This window comes from Trichechus manatus, unplaced genomic scaffold, assembly GCF_000243295.1.
Source record: "Trichechus manatus latirostris isolate Lorelei unplaced genomic scaffold, TriManLat1.0 scaffold00024, whole genome shotgun sequence".
Lineage (NCBI taxonomy): Eukaryota > Metazoa > Chordata > Mammalia > Sirenia > Trichechidae > Trichechus > Trichechus manatus.
Genome location: NW_004443960.1, coordinates 4,224,328 through 4,239,494, shown reverse-complemented (window position 1 = coordinate 4,239,494; position 15,167 = coordinate 4,224,328). Strand labels below are relative to the sequence as shown.

The window sequence follows — 15,167 nt, the reverse complement described above, 5'->3', positions numbered from 1 at the left end:
CTGCACCATCCTCACAATTGTTGTTATGCTTGAGCCCATTGTTGCAGCCATTATGTCATCCCATCTCTTTTTCACTGATCCTGTACTTTACCAAGCATGATGTCCTTCTCCAGGGACTGGTCCCTCCTGAGAACATGTCCAAAGTATGTGAGACCACGCGTCACCATCCTCCCTTCCAAGGAGCACTCTGGCTGTACTTCTTCCAAGACAGACTTAACTCGTTTTGCTGGTAGTCCATAGGATATTCAATATTCTTCACCAACACCATAATTCAAAAGCATCCATTCTTCTTTAATCTTCCTTATTCACAGTCCAGCTTTCGCACGCATATGTTGTCGTTAGGTGCTATTGAATCGGTTCCGACTCATAGCGACACTGTGTACAACAGAAAGAAACACTGCCCAGTCCTGCGCCATCCTCACAATCTGGGTCATGTTTCAGCCCGTTATTGCAGCTGCTCTGTCAGTCCATCTCGTTGAGGGTCTTCCTCTCTTTCTGTAACCCTCTACTTTACCAAGCATGATGCCTTTCTTCTTCAGGGACTGGTCCCTCCTGACAACGTGTCCAAAGTATGTAAGACGTAGTCTCACCATCCTTGCTTCTAAAGAGCATTCTGGTTGTACTTCTTCCAAGACAGATTTGTTCGTTCTTTTGGCAGTCAGTATTCTTCTCCAGCACCATAATTCAAAGGCGTCAGTTCTTCTTCAGTCTTCCTTATTCATTGTCCAGCTTTCGCATGCATATGATGCAATTGAAAATACCATGGATTGGGTCAGGCCCACCTTAGTCCTCAAGGAGACATCTTTGCTTCTCCCCCAGGAGCAGTTGTTCAGTATTCGCTAATTCAGTGCTCCTGGCGACGTCACAGAGTGTGGTGGTGTTGTTGGCTGCCGCGGAGTTGCCTGCTGACTCACGGCGACCCTCGGCACAGCGGAACAAAATGCTGCCCGGTCCTATGCCATCCCTGTGATGGGTTGCAGATGGGACTGTTGTGATAGGGTTCTCATTGGCAGATTTTCAGAAGTAGATCACCAGGCCTCTCCCAGCAGGAATGAGAATCAGCTTATATATTTTTCTTATTTATGTGTTTTCCAGTCTCCCCCACTATAATGTAAGCTCCGTGGAGGCCGGTTTTTGTTTTTCCCGTCTGCAGTGCTTAGGGAAGTCCCTGACACACAGTGGTGCTCAATATTTATTTGCTGAATAAAATCACAGACTGTGTCTGCAGGTTAGCGGCCTCACCTTCCTGTTAGCTGGCAAATTCCAGAGGGGCAGGAGCAGGGTGCGTTTGCTGCGCTGATCCCTGTAGTTCTGGGAAGACAGTTTGAATGCCGAGTTGAATTCATCAAGTGAATGTTCACTGAGGCGGGTTCTGAAGTCAGCTGGTGGAGCAGACCATGTATGGCCAGAATTTTCTGGAAAGTCATTGAATGGCCGAGCATCGTGAGGCACTTGCAGGATAAGGGGCATGCAAGCACTGTGGCCGTCCGAGGGGGCCGCACGCACGCTCACACATCTATCCCTGCCCTGAGTGGACCCTCACCCCATAACAGAACAGGTGGGCTGGCAGCACTACGTCCGCTGTTTCTCTGGTTTTGGTTGTGGATGTAATGAAATCGATGAATGCATATGATGGAATGTCACTGGACGAAGCACCTGATCGGGAGTGTAAGACCCACCCAAGCTGGTTTTGAAAAGCACTTTGGAGAAAGTGTGAAAAGACCCATAGGCTGAGGCACAGTGATGTAGAAGGGGCCCTGGGTGGAAGTCCAGAAGGCTGAGGTCCCTCTCTGAGTGGCTGGGATGAGACGCTGCACTCCTTGGAGTGGCTTCCCAGCCTGGGAGCCGCGTGAGGGGGGAGCGGCTCGTCTCGCCCCGTGATCTCCAGCGCCTCCCACCTGCCTGCCTGTGCTGGGTGCTTCATGACCATTTGGTGACTGAATGAATGTCAGCTGAGATTTGGGTCTTGGTGCTCTCTAGTGACCTTTCCAGCCCTAAAAGGTGGTTTCTGGGTGTTTGAATTATAGAGAAATAGTTGTTAGGTACCGTCGAGTCAGTTCCAACTCATTGACCCTATGTACAACAGAACAAACACTGCCTGGTCCACGTGGCCAAATACCAGGCAACCCCAAACATAACATGACCTCCCATTTTCCCAAAGAGAAGCAGCAGAATTGTTCCTAGTCCCAGCTGGCACATGTGAACGCTTAGGGACAGGTGTCTGTTTATAATGATATGCATTTAGTTCAACTTAGATACACAATTTCATATAATGCAATTTAAATACTAATTAGATTGTTTTCCTGGAGCATTTTGATTCCCGCTTTTCCCATACCCCTTCGCTGACATCCATGTCCTTGTCACTGGAGTCGCCAGACTGCAGGGCACTTTGTCATAGTGCAGGTTGTCACAGCACCAAGGCACAGGATGGGTCCCTGGAGGCCGGACCCAGCCCTGAGCACTGTGTGTATTTTCTTAGGCTTTTTCGTGGGTCCTGTTAACGCCCCTTCTTACCACATGCCTTCGAAGTGCTCTTTCAAAGGCTGTTTACAGCGTCTTCCCTCAGTTACAATGGTGAGGTCACACCCGGGAATGCTGGCTGTTCTGTTCCGTGTCTCCTGCTGCTTTCTTTGCCTTTTACTGATTGTACAGGTAGCAGATGACCTCTGTAAGCCTTCCCAGCTAGCACTGAGGGCAGTCATTACAGGCTAATGTTCACTCAGCACGACTTTGTTCAAAGTAATTGAGAGATTTAAATGATGCAAAGATAAGTCACTCCCCTCACTGTTCCAAGAGAAAATTTGGGGAAAGTCTCTCGTACGTATTCAGGTATATACGGTAACTGAAGGTGGTGAAGCCAGAAAGGAAGGCAAGGCCATCCATACCCCACGCACACAGTCCACAGGTTGGGGAGACTTGGCAGGGCCTGGCTGGAGGCCGAGGTCGGCTCCCAGGAGTCTCTCTGCACTAACACTCCCCCCGCTGGTGGCGGGGACTGTGTCGTGGCCACAGGGCTTGGCTGCCTTTGCGGGCTGCAAGCTTTTTACCAGATCAGAATGCTATGCCTTGATCTCACCCTGTGGGTAACCGATTAAAGCATAGTCATCCCAGAGACTGTCCATTCCGTCTCAGCTTAACGAAGGCAAAGCGAAGGCTCCATTTTGATTGCTTCAAGGACGCTTCTTCAGGCTGATCATGTTTCTAAAATTAGTCAGCCCTTTAGTTACCAAGTCCTGCTGTCCGACAGGTGCAGAGGACTTGTTTAGTCACTAGCTGTGGGTGCAGCTGTTCTGTTTTTCCACGCTTTGCTTGTACTTTCCTCTGTGGTCTTCACTTCCTTCTTCTCTGTGCCAACAGTCCAACCGGCAGAAACAGGCTCTGGAGCACTGTTGTGCCGGGAAGGTGGCTCAGAGGGCTGCGGTAGAAGACTCTGGAACGGGGTCGGAAGGCCTGGGCCGGCTCTCCGTCTGCTCCCACTGGTGGCCTCGGGCAAGTCCTGGAGCTCGTGGTCTCTCTTTTATCCTATATCTAAAATGGGGATTTTCTCACCTGCCCTCCTCAGGTATATGACCTCCCACTAGCTGTCCAGGCAGGGTCTCTGAGGCTGGCACTACCCTACATGGGGTGGTCATTCTGTCCCCACTTTGCAGGTCTAGAACCTCCATTTCAGCAGAGTACTGGGAAGTGATCTGACTCATACTACCGAACTCATACGAGACAAATGTAGAGATCATAATGCCAGCTTACGAGAGAGGGGAGCTACCAGACAGCCCGGTCCTTGGGTTTGCTCCTTGGGGCGTTTTCTCCTGTAGGCAAAACCAGATTATAGTCAGAGCCGCCTTTCTGGACAGAGAAGGAATATACATAAACAACACAATTACAACGAGCATTTTGACCACGGAATCGATCATAAAAGCTGCCCATTGTAGAAAAACCAGAAGCTACATATAAAACGTTACTATATGTGTGTTTACATGGAAACAAATCACCCGAAGTCTCATTACCTACAGAAAACCACTGTTAATATTTGGTGTGTAACATACATGTGAATAAACACTTTTAAAGTAGAGTCACATTATACATCCTGCTTTTACATCCTTTCTTCACTTAGTGGTATGTCAAGGCCATCTTTCAAAGTCATTAAAAATGGATCTATATCATTTTTAAGGGGTTGAGTAGTTACATTGCAGAGATGAACCAGATGGGTTAACCAGTCCTCTGTGGTTGAACATCAAGACTTGGATGCATCCAAACAGCTCTGCACACGAATATTTCCTTACTTATTCTCTCGCTAAGATAAAAATCTTAACATGGAGTGAATGAGTCAAGAAGAATGTACAGAAAGCAAAATCCTCCTCCAGAAAAGTTGTCCTCACCCAGGCGGCTGGGGCCCCATGTGCTGTTGGCAGCAGTCACAGGAGTGAGAGCGTGGTTCGCCAAGGGTGTTGAATTCAGTCATCGTCCTCATCACGGAAGCCTTAGTTCTTTTAAGTGTAGAGCCTTTCTTTGACTGCTGTCTGCCTTTCACCTTTTGATTTTGCTTCTGATTAAGAGCAACCAATGTATTCTCTCATCTTTTTTTTTTACTGTGTACTTCCTCATGTTCTGCTTGGGCCTCCATTTAAAAAGTGTCCCTGTTTATTGAGCATTCTCATAGGCTCTGAACTAGATGCTCTTCCTACACAGCCTCATTTGTGCCTCATCACAACTCGGCGTCAGGGGCTGTTGCTGCCATTTTGACAGATGAGGAAACGAGGCTCAGGGAAGTTCAGTGCCAGCTGGGATGGCTGGGATGGGCCCTGTGCAGGGTTCTGCTCGGCTACTCAGCCTCTGACATCACAGCCTGTCACTCCCCGGGGAAGGGTGAGCATGACGGCATCGGCCATCGGGTCAGGCTGGTGTATGAGCTCTGCTGAGATGCGACACTGATCAGGGAGACGTGCGGCACTGGGTGGGAGGAGAGCAGACAGGTGGGAAAACCAGATCTGCTTTCTGGTGCTTTTGTGTCTTAACTTTTTTAGCGTGCTTGGAAGTGTTCAGAATTCCCAAGGCGTCAGATTCGTTCATTCTGAAGTATAAAAATAAAGAAATGGTTCAGAGCCACCAGCAAAGCTATCTGGGGAGCGATTGTCCTCTTGTCCTGCCTCCATCAGTAAGGACAATGGAAAATGGGCCACCTCCAGGATTTCCATCAGTCCTGCTGGTGCTGGCACTTGGCAGACGAGGACAGCAGTCCAGAGGAGGGGCGTGTCAGCAGGAGGGGTCAGTCCTCACTGTCCTGCTTTGTGCCAGAGTGCTGGGAACAGTCTCTGGCCGGCTGCTGGCTGGCTGCAACCGTCCTGGGCCAGGTGTGCACTAACTGGGATGCCTGGATAGGCCCCAGGCTTGTGCAGGACTTGGTGGAGAGGGTTTGGGACACAGGAACATCGTCTGCACCAGAGGGGTCCCTAAGGGAAGCCCTGTGTTTCACTCTGAGCACCTCCTATCTGCCATGCTGGGTGCCCGTGTAAAATGGTAAGTGCTCCGTCAGTGTTAGCAACAGGTCATCTTCTTCCATAGCTCGAACCCCTGAAGTATGAGCACTTTAGATGGCAGAAGAACGTGCCCCATCCCAGGGTGATCAGCCCTACCTCAGTGTGCCTCTGTCTGTGCCCAGAACCTGCTCGCACTTGGCTGCTGGTGGGTGCTGGCAGACACTCCAGGCCCCTGGGCGGGGGGCATCCTGCTGGGTGTTTGGAAGTGGTGGGAAGGTGTTTCCTGCTCTATGGAAATGCTAAGCCTGGTCTCCACTCTCATATGGGAGGCTTCCTATTGGAGCAACCCCAGCCTTGTAATCGCTGCAGTAGTTTTCCTTTGTCCAAGATGGCTGGGGAACGCGGCATTTCACACGGAGAGAATGCCTGTAGAAGTGAAGCTTACCACTCTACCTGCCAGGCATGGAAGCAACAGTCGGAAATCAAATGCATTGCATTGGGCGAATCTGCTGCAAAAGACCTCTTTACGGTGTTAAAAAGCAAAGATATCACTTTAAGGATTAAGGTACGCCTGACCCAAGCCATAAGTGTTTTCAGTTGCCTTATATGCGTGTGACAGCTGGACCGTGAATAAAGAAGACTAAAGAAAAATTGACACCTTTGAGTTGTGGTGTTGGCGAAGAGTATTGAATATACCGTGGACTGCCAAAAGAACGAACAAATCTGTCTTGGAAGAAGTACAGCCAGAACGCTCCTTAGAAGCAAGGATGGTAAAGGCTACATCTCTCATACTTTGGACACATTATCAGGACGGACCAGTCCCTGGAGAAGGACATCATGCTTGGTAGAGGGTCAGCGAAAAAGAGGAAGATTCTCAACAAGATGACTTGACACAGTGGCTGCAACAACTGGCTCAAGCATAACCACCATCATGAGGATGGTAGGACTGGGCAGTGTTTTGTTCTGTTGTACGTAGGGTCACTATGAGTCAGAACTGACTCGGCGGCACCTAACAACAACAGCAACTTTACATGCGAGATTTTAGTCTAACTGGACAGAAATTGGTCTGAGAAGCATAGGAGGGCCAGTGCACACCAGTGTTGTTGAGCTCTTGAGGACCCCTGTGCTAAGTGGTCCTGTTCTACAGGGCTTTTTGGGTCTGAGTCTTGTCCATTGCAATGATGTTCTGCCTCCTCCCACGACCAGCCTGCCCCTGGCATCGCCCCGCTCAGCCAGCTTGTTGCTTCCCATCTGCTGCAGGCTGGGCAGGCATATCCCCTGGCTTTTTAAACATCTAACTCTCAGTCAGCAGGCTCTGAATTAGAGGCTGAGGGTCCATTTTGATGTTGAGATTTGGAGCAAGGACTCGGGGTCATCTGTCGAGGCTGCTAGAAGCCATTTTTGTTCCTGTCCTGGTTCTTAACTCTGTTCTAGATCATTGAGATTGCTGGGTGGAAGACATTTAGATAAGTGAGTTTGTTGCAGAGACTCACAGCCTCCAGCACTGGCAGAGGCCGTGTCATGTTGTGTAGAGAAAGCTGAGTAAGATGGAAGTCTGCCGTGGGAGCTGCTCCATTGTAGACCACGTGTAAAGAAATTGTTCATACCGTCAGGCCTAAGTAGCACTATATATACGTTTTTGTTTTGTAGTATTTTATCGTGTTTTTGGTGAAAGTTTACACAGTGAGTTAGGTTCCCATTTGACAGTTTCTACACAAATTGTTCAGTGACATTAGTTACATTTTTCGTAATGTGTCAGTGTTCTCTTTAATTGTGTTCTGGTTGTTCTATTTCCAGTGCTCTAGTTTCCCTGCCCCCTTACCTTCTCATCTTTGCTTCAGCGTAAATGTTGACCTTTGGGTAACTCTGTATATTGTTAATGATACTTGTTTTTCTTCCTCGTTAACAATTAAATGAAAACTAATGTATCAATCACAGATCAGTTTGGCTACAGCAGATTTGAGAATTGCTGGAAAAAAGCACTTCTGTTTCTTTGATTATTAGGATTAAGTCTGGCTACATTTACTAGAAAATCCAAAATAACTCGCTAAACAAGTGAGAAGTTTTTTTCTCTCTCACGTAGAAGATAACTGGAGGTGGGCAGTCCGGCGCTAGCATGGTGTCTCCATGGTCTGGGCCTGGCCATCTGTGGTCATTCTCACTGCATCCTCAGACCTTCCATTCCCAAGGTCACCTCATGGTCATGGCTGCTGGAGCTTTGCTGTCCCTTCCATATGCTGGGCAGCAGACAGGAGGAAGGCAGGGTGGACTGAGCTGGTTCCTGCACAGTGAATGGATGATTGGACTGCTGCATTGCATCAGCAGTTGATTATTCCACAAGGGCTTCAGTTAAGTGCCCACTGGTAAGCCCACCCTGGGGTACTTGGGAGAACAGGACAGCTAAATGGTGTTGCCCAGACGTTCCATCCCTTGCAAGTCACACCACCAACGGCTGTCATACCTCACACTGCACAGTACTTTTATAGCTTCCAAGAAGTTTTGGGGTCTGTGTCCTTTTCTCCCACGGTCCTCTGGGGAAGGCAGGCTGCGTGCTGGGTGATAAAACAGATGCCCAGCGGGGTGAAGCCACCTGCCTCAGTTACACGGGTCCTGGGAGACAAGGCCTGGGGGGGACCAGGCCTCCTGGAAAGGGACGTGTCCCACTCAGAGTTTGACTCTCGGAGTGGGGCTGTTTGTGTCCTCCTCACCCCGCTGTCCTCTGGTGGCCTCTGGAGGCCTTCCTGTCCTCACTGGGTGCTGCCTCTGAACAAGGGGCTCCTTCCTGTAACCCACACACAGCTCCTGCCCTGGCCTTGTCCTCCAGGCTGGCCTGACCTTGCTCTCTTCTTGGGACCAGGGGACACAGCAGGGGGTTTGTGTTTTACCCTGGGCCCCCACCCCTCCTTTGTTCAGCAGATGGAGCTGGGGGTGAGGCAGAAGGCTGCCTTTCAGTTTCCCCAGCAAAGCAGAAAACCCTGCTCCTGGCCAGCCGCTTGGAACCTGCCTCCTGGGGAACTGAAGAGCCCCTCCGAGGCCAGCTGGCATCCTGGTGCCATGGCTACTGAGGAGGGTGAGTGCCCTGGGGCCTCACCCACATGGGCAGCACTTGAGAGGCAGCAGGCAGGCTAGCCCAGCCTGGGAAACGCGGCTCTGAGGCGGCTGCAGCCCCGGCCACCCCCGGCTGCCAAGGCTCTCTGTGGAGGGCCCTTCCCAGGAGGCACATGTGCATGTGCGCGCGTGCGCGCACACGCACACGCACACGCGCGCACACAGATGTGGAGAACAGGCTTCATCATGAGTAACTCCCTCTGTAGAGGAAAGCCTGAAAGGAGAAACGGCCCTTTCAGGATGATTATTAGCATCGATCTCTTCCTTTCCCAAACGTTGTCTCGGGGACTTCCACAGAGCATGTGGCTCCCACTGAGCTCTGCTGCGAATGGACCCTGTGGAGGGGTTCTCCCCGGAGCCCTCAGGGGGAGCGTCCTTTTGGGTGGGTTTTCCCTGGAGCTCACATCCCACTTGCAGCTGGAGCTTGTGGGTGTATTTCCTCAACAGGTCCTGTCAGGGCGGCAGAAAGACCGCGTGCACAGGGTCTGCCCGCCCCAGTTGCACTGTGGAGAACAGTTTAGACTGGAGAACGGAGTTTGCCCCATCGGGACCACCTTGTATGTATCCTGCTGCCCCTCCACAGGGCCTGCGGTGGATGGGAGCAGCAGGTGGGCAGGGGTGGCTGCCTCCTGCCCTCCAGTTCCCCTTGGGAGCCTGCCTTGGCCACCAGCTGGCCTGGCCTTGGCCTTGGCTCTCACAAGTGAATAACGATTGTTTGGAGCAGAGCAGAAGGCCAGGGGCACTTACCAAGGCCCAGAGGATTTGTGCTTTAACTCCTGCCTGGGGAGGGGGAGCTCTCTCCCTGGGAATCAGCTGCCCTAGAAGTGCGTGCTTTTCAGAGTTTATTTCTAATACAGGACAGCCTGTGTCTCCTGAGTGCTGATGCCAAGCATCAGTCCCACAGGCCAGGATGTTCCCCTAGGGGTGCCGCTGGTCCTGAGAGACACTGTCATCACTGCTCCACCCTCAGCCTGCAGGGCAGGCATCCCTGTCCCACTGGGACACAACCGAGGCCACAGATCCTCTTGGTGGAGCGGCAGGACTTAGGGCCAGCTCCATGCTCCTTCCGCCTCCTCGCTTTTCCCAGGAACTAGCAGCCTGGCTCTGGGGAAGCCCTTCCTCCTGTGGTCCCATCCGCATCTCATAGTCGGTTAGAAGATTGTGTTTCATGCAGATGGGCCGGGATTTGCGGGGCTGGAGTGGACGTTGGGGGCCCAAAACCTGATGTTGCAGTGTGGGGTCTGAGCTGAGCTATCCTGGGGCGGCCCCAGGGCCTGCTTCTGTGCCCTTGCCCCTACTGACAGGCGCTCCTTGCTTCTCCTTGCAAGCGGCAAGTACTGGCCTCAGTGCCTCAGGAACAGGAGTTGGTTAAATAAACAGCAGAAGGTTCCTTTCAGAAGATATCAAACTTGATGGTCACTTCATCTGCATCATGGAGGGACACAGGTGACACGATGGTAAAGGCACTTACAGCCATTTGAACTGACAGCAGCCATGTTAAAATGGACGGAGCCCATGCAGACTGGAGGGACCTGTAGAAATACTGGCTGCCACATGGTGACAGGATTGGGATCGTGTTCTTTCTGCTTCCACGTTAACAGCTTTATTGAGACAATTCACATACCAAACAGCTTGCCCATATAAAGGGTACAATTCAGTGGTTTCTAGTATATTCAGAGTTGTAACCATCACAAGTCAGTTTTAGAACATTTTCACCCCCCGCCCCGAAAGGAACCCTGTACTCATCAGCAGGCACTCCCCATTCCTCCCCTTCCCATCGCCCCGGCAGTCACTAATCTGCTTCCTGTCTCTGTGAATTTGCCAGTTCTCGACATCTCAGATCAGTGGACTTATACTCCATGTGGCCTTTGTGACTGGCTTCTTTTACTCGACATGTTTTCAAGGTTCATCCATGGTGTAGCATGTATCAGAACTTCATTTCTTTTTATTGCTAATGTTTATGGATAATATATTTATTCATCACTTGATGGATATTTGGGTTGTTTCTACTTTTTTCCTAGTATGAATGTTGGTATGAACTTTTGTGTTGACATGTTTTCATTTCCCTTGGGTAGATGCCTAGGAGTGGAATTGCTGGGTCGTAGAGTAACTCTGTTTAACTTTTAGAGGAACTGCCAGACTGTTTTCCACAGTGGCTGTTCCATTTTACAGTGCCACCAGCAGTTCATGCAGGTTCGAATTTCAACACATTCCCACCCACACTTGTTAACTGTCTTCTTTTTCTAGCCATCCTGAGTACGAAGCGGTATCTCTTGGAGGTTTTGATTTGGTTTTTCCTGATGGCTAAAGATGTTGAGTATCTTGTCATGTGCTTATTGGCTATTTGTATATCTTCTTTGGAGAAATGTCTCTTCAAGTTCTTTGCCCATTTTTTTAACTAGGTTATTTGGTTCTTTGAGTTCTTTATACGTTCTAAATACAGGTCTCTTAGCAGACAGGCGATTTGTAACGATTTTCTCCCGTTTGTGGGTTGTCTTTCACTTTCTTGGTCGTGTCCTTTGCAGCTCAGTTCTCAGTTTGGTGAAGTCCAGTTTGTCTATTTTCTTTTTTGTTGCCTGTGCTTTTGGTGTCATGTCTAAGAAACCATTGCCTAATCGAAGGTCACAAAGATTCACGTCTATGTTTTCTTCTAAGAGTTTTATAATCTTTGCTCTGACATTCAGGTCTTTGACCATTTCCTTTAGTTGTTCAAACTGTAATGTTATTTTAACAGTTTAACCCAAGAGCTTGGGCTAAGCCCTTCTGGCCCTGCCTCTCTGATTCATTACATTTAATATTTGAACTTACTAACTCTCCAGGCTCCCCACTCCCTGGATGGATCCGAGGTGTAACCGCGGGGGCTCCAGGAAGGTAGCTAGCTGTACCAGGAGAGTTACTTCCACTAATCATCTTTTTGTACTGTTGGATTTTTTACCTAGTTCATATTATTTTATTACCTTCGGTTAAAAAAAAAAAGTAACTGAATCCTACTTCAAAATACTATGTTTATTTAGCCTTTTAAGATGCTGAACTACAAATGAGAGGGACAGACTTACTAAGGAGACGAGGCGTGGAACCCCAGGGCCAGGCAGTGGGGTCTGGTGTTGCTGCTTGGGCCCCAGTGCCCAGCAGGAGGCGCTTGGTGAATGTGGGAAGTGAGACAAATGAGGAAGCGTCTCCCTTGATGGCCACTGTCCTCTCACTGATAAACAAGGGGGCCAAGCAGCCCCTGGGAGCTGCGCTGCGGAGAAAAGCGTCGAACACGGTGTGTTGGGGCCTGGCCTGGGGTGGGTGGGGGCGAGGACAGATGCTGATAGCCCAGCTGTGGGCAGAGAGGAAGTGAGATGAGGAAGGGGAAATTCCAGTGGGCAGGGATGATGTCGGGGGAGAAGGGGCTGGGCGCCCCACACGCCCACAGGGAAAGCTGTGAACTGGCGCTGGCAGGGAGAGAGAGAAACTGGGGGTGGGGGGTACCCAGATCCTGGTCCCACGGGCACTGTGCTGAAGGCACTTTCTGTTCTCCCCTGCAACAGCTCCCAAGACTACCACCTGCCCATCCAGGCCAGACACTGAAGCGTCCTTAGCTGCCCATCTTCTCTGACTCAGTACCAGGGATTTGAGGTAAAAAATCTCCCAGGAAATTTCCTGGAAGAAGGGACCTCCACCCCCCGCAGCTAGACCATAAGCAGGCCCTTTCTCAGAGGCCGGTGGTGTCTCCTGCATGGCTGCCTCAGTGTTCCCCACGTTCCAAGCTCCCTTGATGTCTGGGGAGGAATGCCCTAGTTGCTGAACTGCGCTCCACTGTGGAGCCCAAGATGGCGTTCACAGCGCTCCTGAACCAGGGGACCTGCCCCCTAGCTCTGCCTCCTGGCTTCTGCCCTCCCTCCTCACACAGGAGTGGGGTGACTGATGAGGGTCGCTCCTTGAGAGGTGGGCTGAGGAAGGCTCGGGATGGCCCATCCACTGGGGATGGTGGGGCACTCCAGTGCCTAGAGGGAGCGCTGTGACCCCTTTCCTGCGTACCCTGAACTTGGAGATTTACATTGAAGGAAGTAAAAGGTGGCAGCTCAGGCACCTGAGCCCCAAGGGCAGGGGGCGCCTGCGGAGGATCCAGGGAGGCTGGATGCGCTGGAGAACTGCCCACACGTGTGGCTGGACACGCGCCACGGCCAGTGCCAGCGGGGAAGTAGGTGGGCTGGGAGTTCACAGCTGGGTTTTCCCTCCAGGTCCAGGAGAGGCAGTGAAGATGTCTAACGAGCCACCCCCTCCATATCCTGGGGGTCCCACAGCCCCCCTTCTGGAGGAAAAAAGTGGAACCCCCTCAACCCCAGGTAGGGCTCAGGCTCCTGACGGTCACTGCCCCTGCCACGCACGAGTCCCATCTGCTCTAGGCCAATGTCTGGAGGTTTCCCACTCCCGGGTGGGCTTTGGGCCCTTTGCGCCTGTTGAGTCCCCCTCCATTAGGCCCCAAATGCTTCAAGCAGTCACCTCCTGCCTGGCCAGTGTGCCCACGCTGGCCCCCAGCTGAGCATCTGCTGCTCACTTCTCTCTGTCCAGGCCGAGCTTCTCCCCCTGTGATGCAGCCCCCCCCAGCCATGCCTCTGCCTCCAGCAGACATCGGTCCCCCGCCCTACGAGCCACCCAGTCACCCAATGCCCCAGCCTGGCTTTGTTCCCCCCCACGTGAACCCAGACGGCGCCTACGTGCCTCCAGGTAAGGCAGGAGGGGTCCCAGCTCAGCCCCCAGAGGGGTGTCCAGCTGCCATTCCGCCTTTGCTTCAGGCCTCCTGTGCCATGGACTATGCGGGGAGGTTATCATAGAAGCACTGTGCAGCGCCATGGTGTGGCAGTGCTAGATGGGCCCCGGGCCCCGCGGGAGGAGGATGGGCTGTGGGACTGAGCTGTGGGAGGCCTGGGCACCTGCTCCCTGCAGCAGCTCAGAGGACTGTGCAGCCTGAGGAGGGGCCAGGGCTCTTGCATAGGCTTCCCTGTCCCCTGGGAGTTGGCCAGTCCCGAACTCCAGTCCAGGCTCAGGGGAAGCCTGGCCAGGACCTGATCTTCCAAAGCTGCGCCCGTGAGGACAGTGTCATGTAAGGAGAGGGGGTGGGAAGGCCCACAGATCATGCCAGGACCTAGGAGACTGGGTCTCATCCCCAGCTCTGTGCCACGTCTGCCGGACCCAGTGGCTTCTCTGTCTTGGCTCCTATGGGTGGGGACCATGAAGGGCTGGAGCACGTGGACATCTCCTTGGCCTGAGGCAGGCGCACACTGGCCTCAATCAGGTGGATGGTAGGAAGAGCTCGGGCCTCACTCCCTGGGCGCTGGGCTCAGTGCTCGGCTCTTCTCTGGGGTCTGCGGCCCGTCACTGACCTCTCTGCCTTGTCTTCTGCATGTTCCAGGTTTCTACCCACCTCCAGGCCCCCACCCAGCCATGGGCTACTACCCACCGGGGCCCTACCCACCTGGGCCCTACCCTGGCCCCGGGGGCCACACGGCCACGGTCCTGGTCCCTTCAGGGGCTGCCACCACGGTGACAGTGCTGCAGGGAGAGATCTTCGAGGGTGCACCCGTGCAGACGGTGTGTCCCCACTGCCAGCAGGCCATCACCACCAAGATCTCCTACGAGATCGGCCTGATGAACTTCGTGCTGGGCTTCTTCTGCTGCTTCATGGGGTAGGTGTGCGGCGCTCGCAGGGTGGGGGGCTGGGGAGAATGCCTGTTGGGGGTGGCCTGCAGACTCCCTGCCTCCTGAGAGGCCGGCCCAGCCCTGTCTCCCTGGAGGAGATCCCAGTGCCCTCAGTGTCTCTCATCTCCTTGTCTCCGCTGCAGATGTGACCTGGGCTGCTGCTTGATCCCCTGCCTCATCAACGACTTCAAGGATGTGACCCACACGTGCCCCAACTGCAAAGCCTACATCTACACGTACAAGCGCCTGTGCTAACGGAGCTGGACTCAACCCCGCTTGTCAGTCTGGTCCTTGTGCTTCGCTCCGTGTGCTCAGTGGCCTGCTCCTCCTCCCACTGGGGCTGGAAACCTTCTCACCGGTCCCCAGGATGTTCTGTCCTCTTTGCCTTGCCCTACCCAAGCATCTGACTCTTCTGGCAAGAATTCTGTCGGGTTTCAGGCTGAGGCTGGCGGGTGGCAGGGGCGCTGAGCCGTGTCACTGGTTTGCGTGGTTTTTGTGGCCAGCGAGATCAGCTGGGAAGGGTCTGCTCGTGGTCTGCCTGCCGGGGTCCTCGTCCCTCCATTCCCGTCCAAGGCACAGGCTCGGTCCCGACTCTCCCTGGGACCAAGCAGCCAGAGCAGTAGCTAGTTCCACAGCCCTGCGTCTCCCCCAGCCTGGTGGCCTCCATGGGATGGGCTTGTAGCCACTGCAGTCGTTTCTGGTCTGTTGGGCCAAGAACGCAGGTGTCGCTGGAATCAAGTGGGCCCAAGCAGGGCAGGGGCCTTTGGATTTGTTCTGGGATGCTTTGTGCTGTGTGCCAGAGGCGGGTTGTGAAGGTCAGCAGTAATGGCTGCCAACCCTAGACCTCAGAACTCTCAGGTATTGAAGCCCAGGAACTGTTAACACCCTGTCCAAGTGCCC

The 15,167-nt window shown here is 52.7% G+C and overlaps 1 protein-coding gene across 2 annotated transcripts; it reads left to right on the top strand.

Moving 5' to 3' along the window:
• The first annotated feature begins 12,828 nt into the window (after positions 1-12,828).
• Positions 12,829-14,668, top strand: CDIP1 (cell death inducing p53 target 1). 2 transcript variants are annotated; one of them, XM_004373218.1, is made up of 4 exons: positions 12,829-12,913; positions 13,140-13,295; positions 13,981-14,254; positions 14,411-14,668. In XM_004373218.1, the coding sequence occupies exons 1-4, from the start codon at positions 12,829-12,831 to the stop codon at positions 14,520-14,522; spliced, it is 627 nt and encodes a 208-aa protein (XP_004373275.1). In that variant the 3' UTR covers positions 14,523-14,668. The 2 variants fall into 2 exon arrangements, with proteins under 2 accessions (XP_004373275.1, XP_004373276.1); XM_004373219.2 differs by having other exon boundaries at positions 14,098-14,254; positions 14,411-14,662.
• The last annotated feature ends 499 nt before the right edge of the window (positions 14,669-15,167 follow it).

What these genes read in the sequence shown, in the direction of transcription:
- CDIP1 (XM_004373218.1), top strand. Translation starts at nt 12,829, where the DNA reads ATGTCTAACGAGCCACCCCCTCCATATCCTGGGGGTCCCACAGCCCCC. An exon ending in TGGAACCCCCTCAACCCCAG is followed by an intron (nt 12,914 to 13,139) that starts GTAGGGCTCAGG and finishes CTCTCTGTCCAG; the next exon opens with GCCGAGCTTCTCCCCCTGTG. An exon ending in CGGCGCCTACGTGCCTCCAG is followed by an intron (nt 13,296 to 13,980) that starts GTAAGGCAGGAG and finishes TGCATGTTCCAG; the next exon opens with GTTTCTACCCACCTCCAGGC.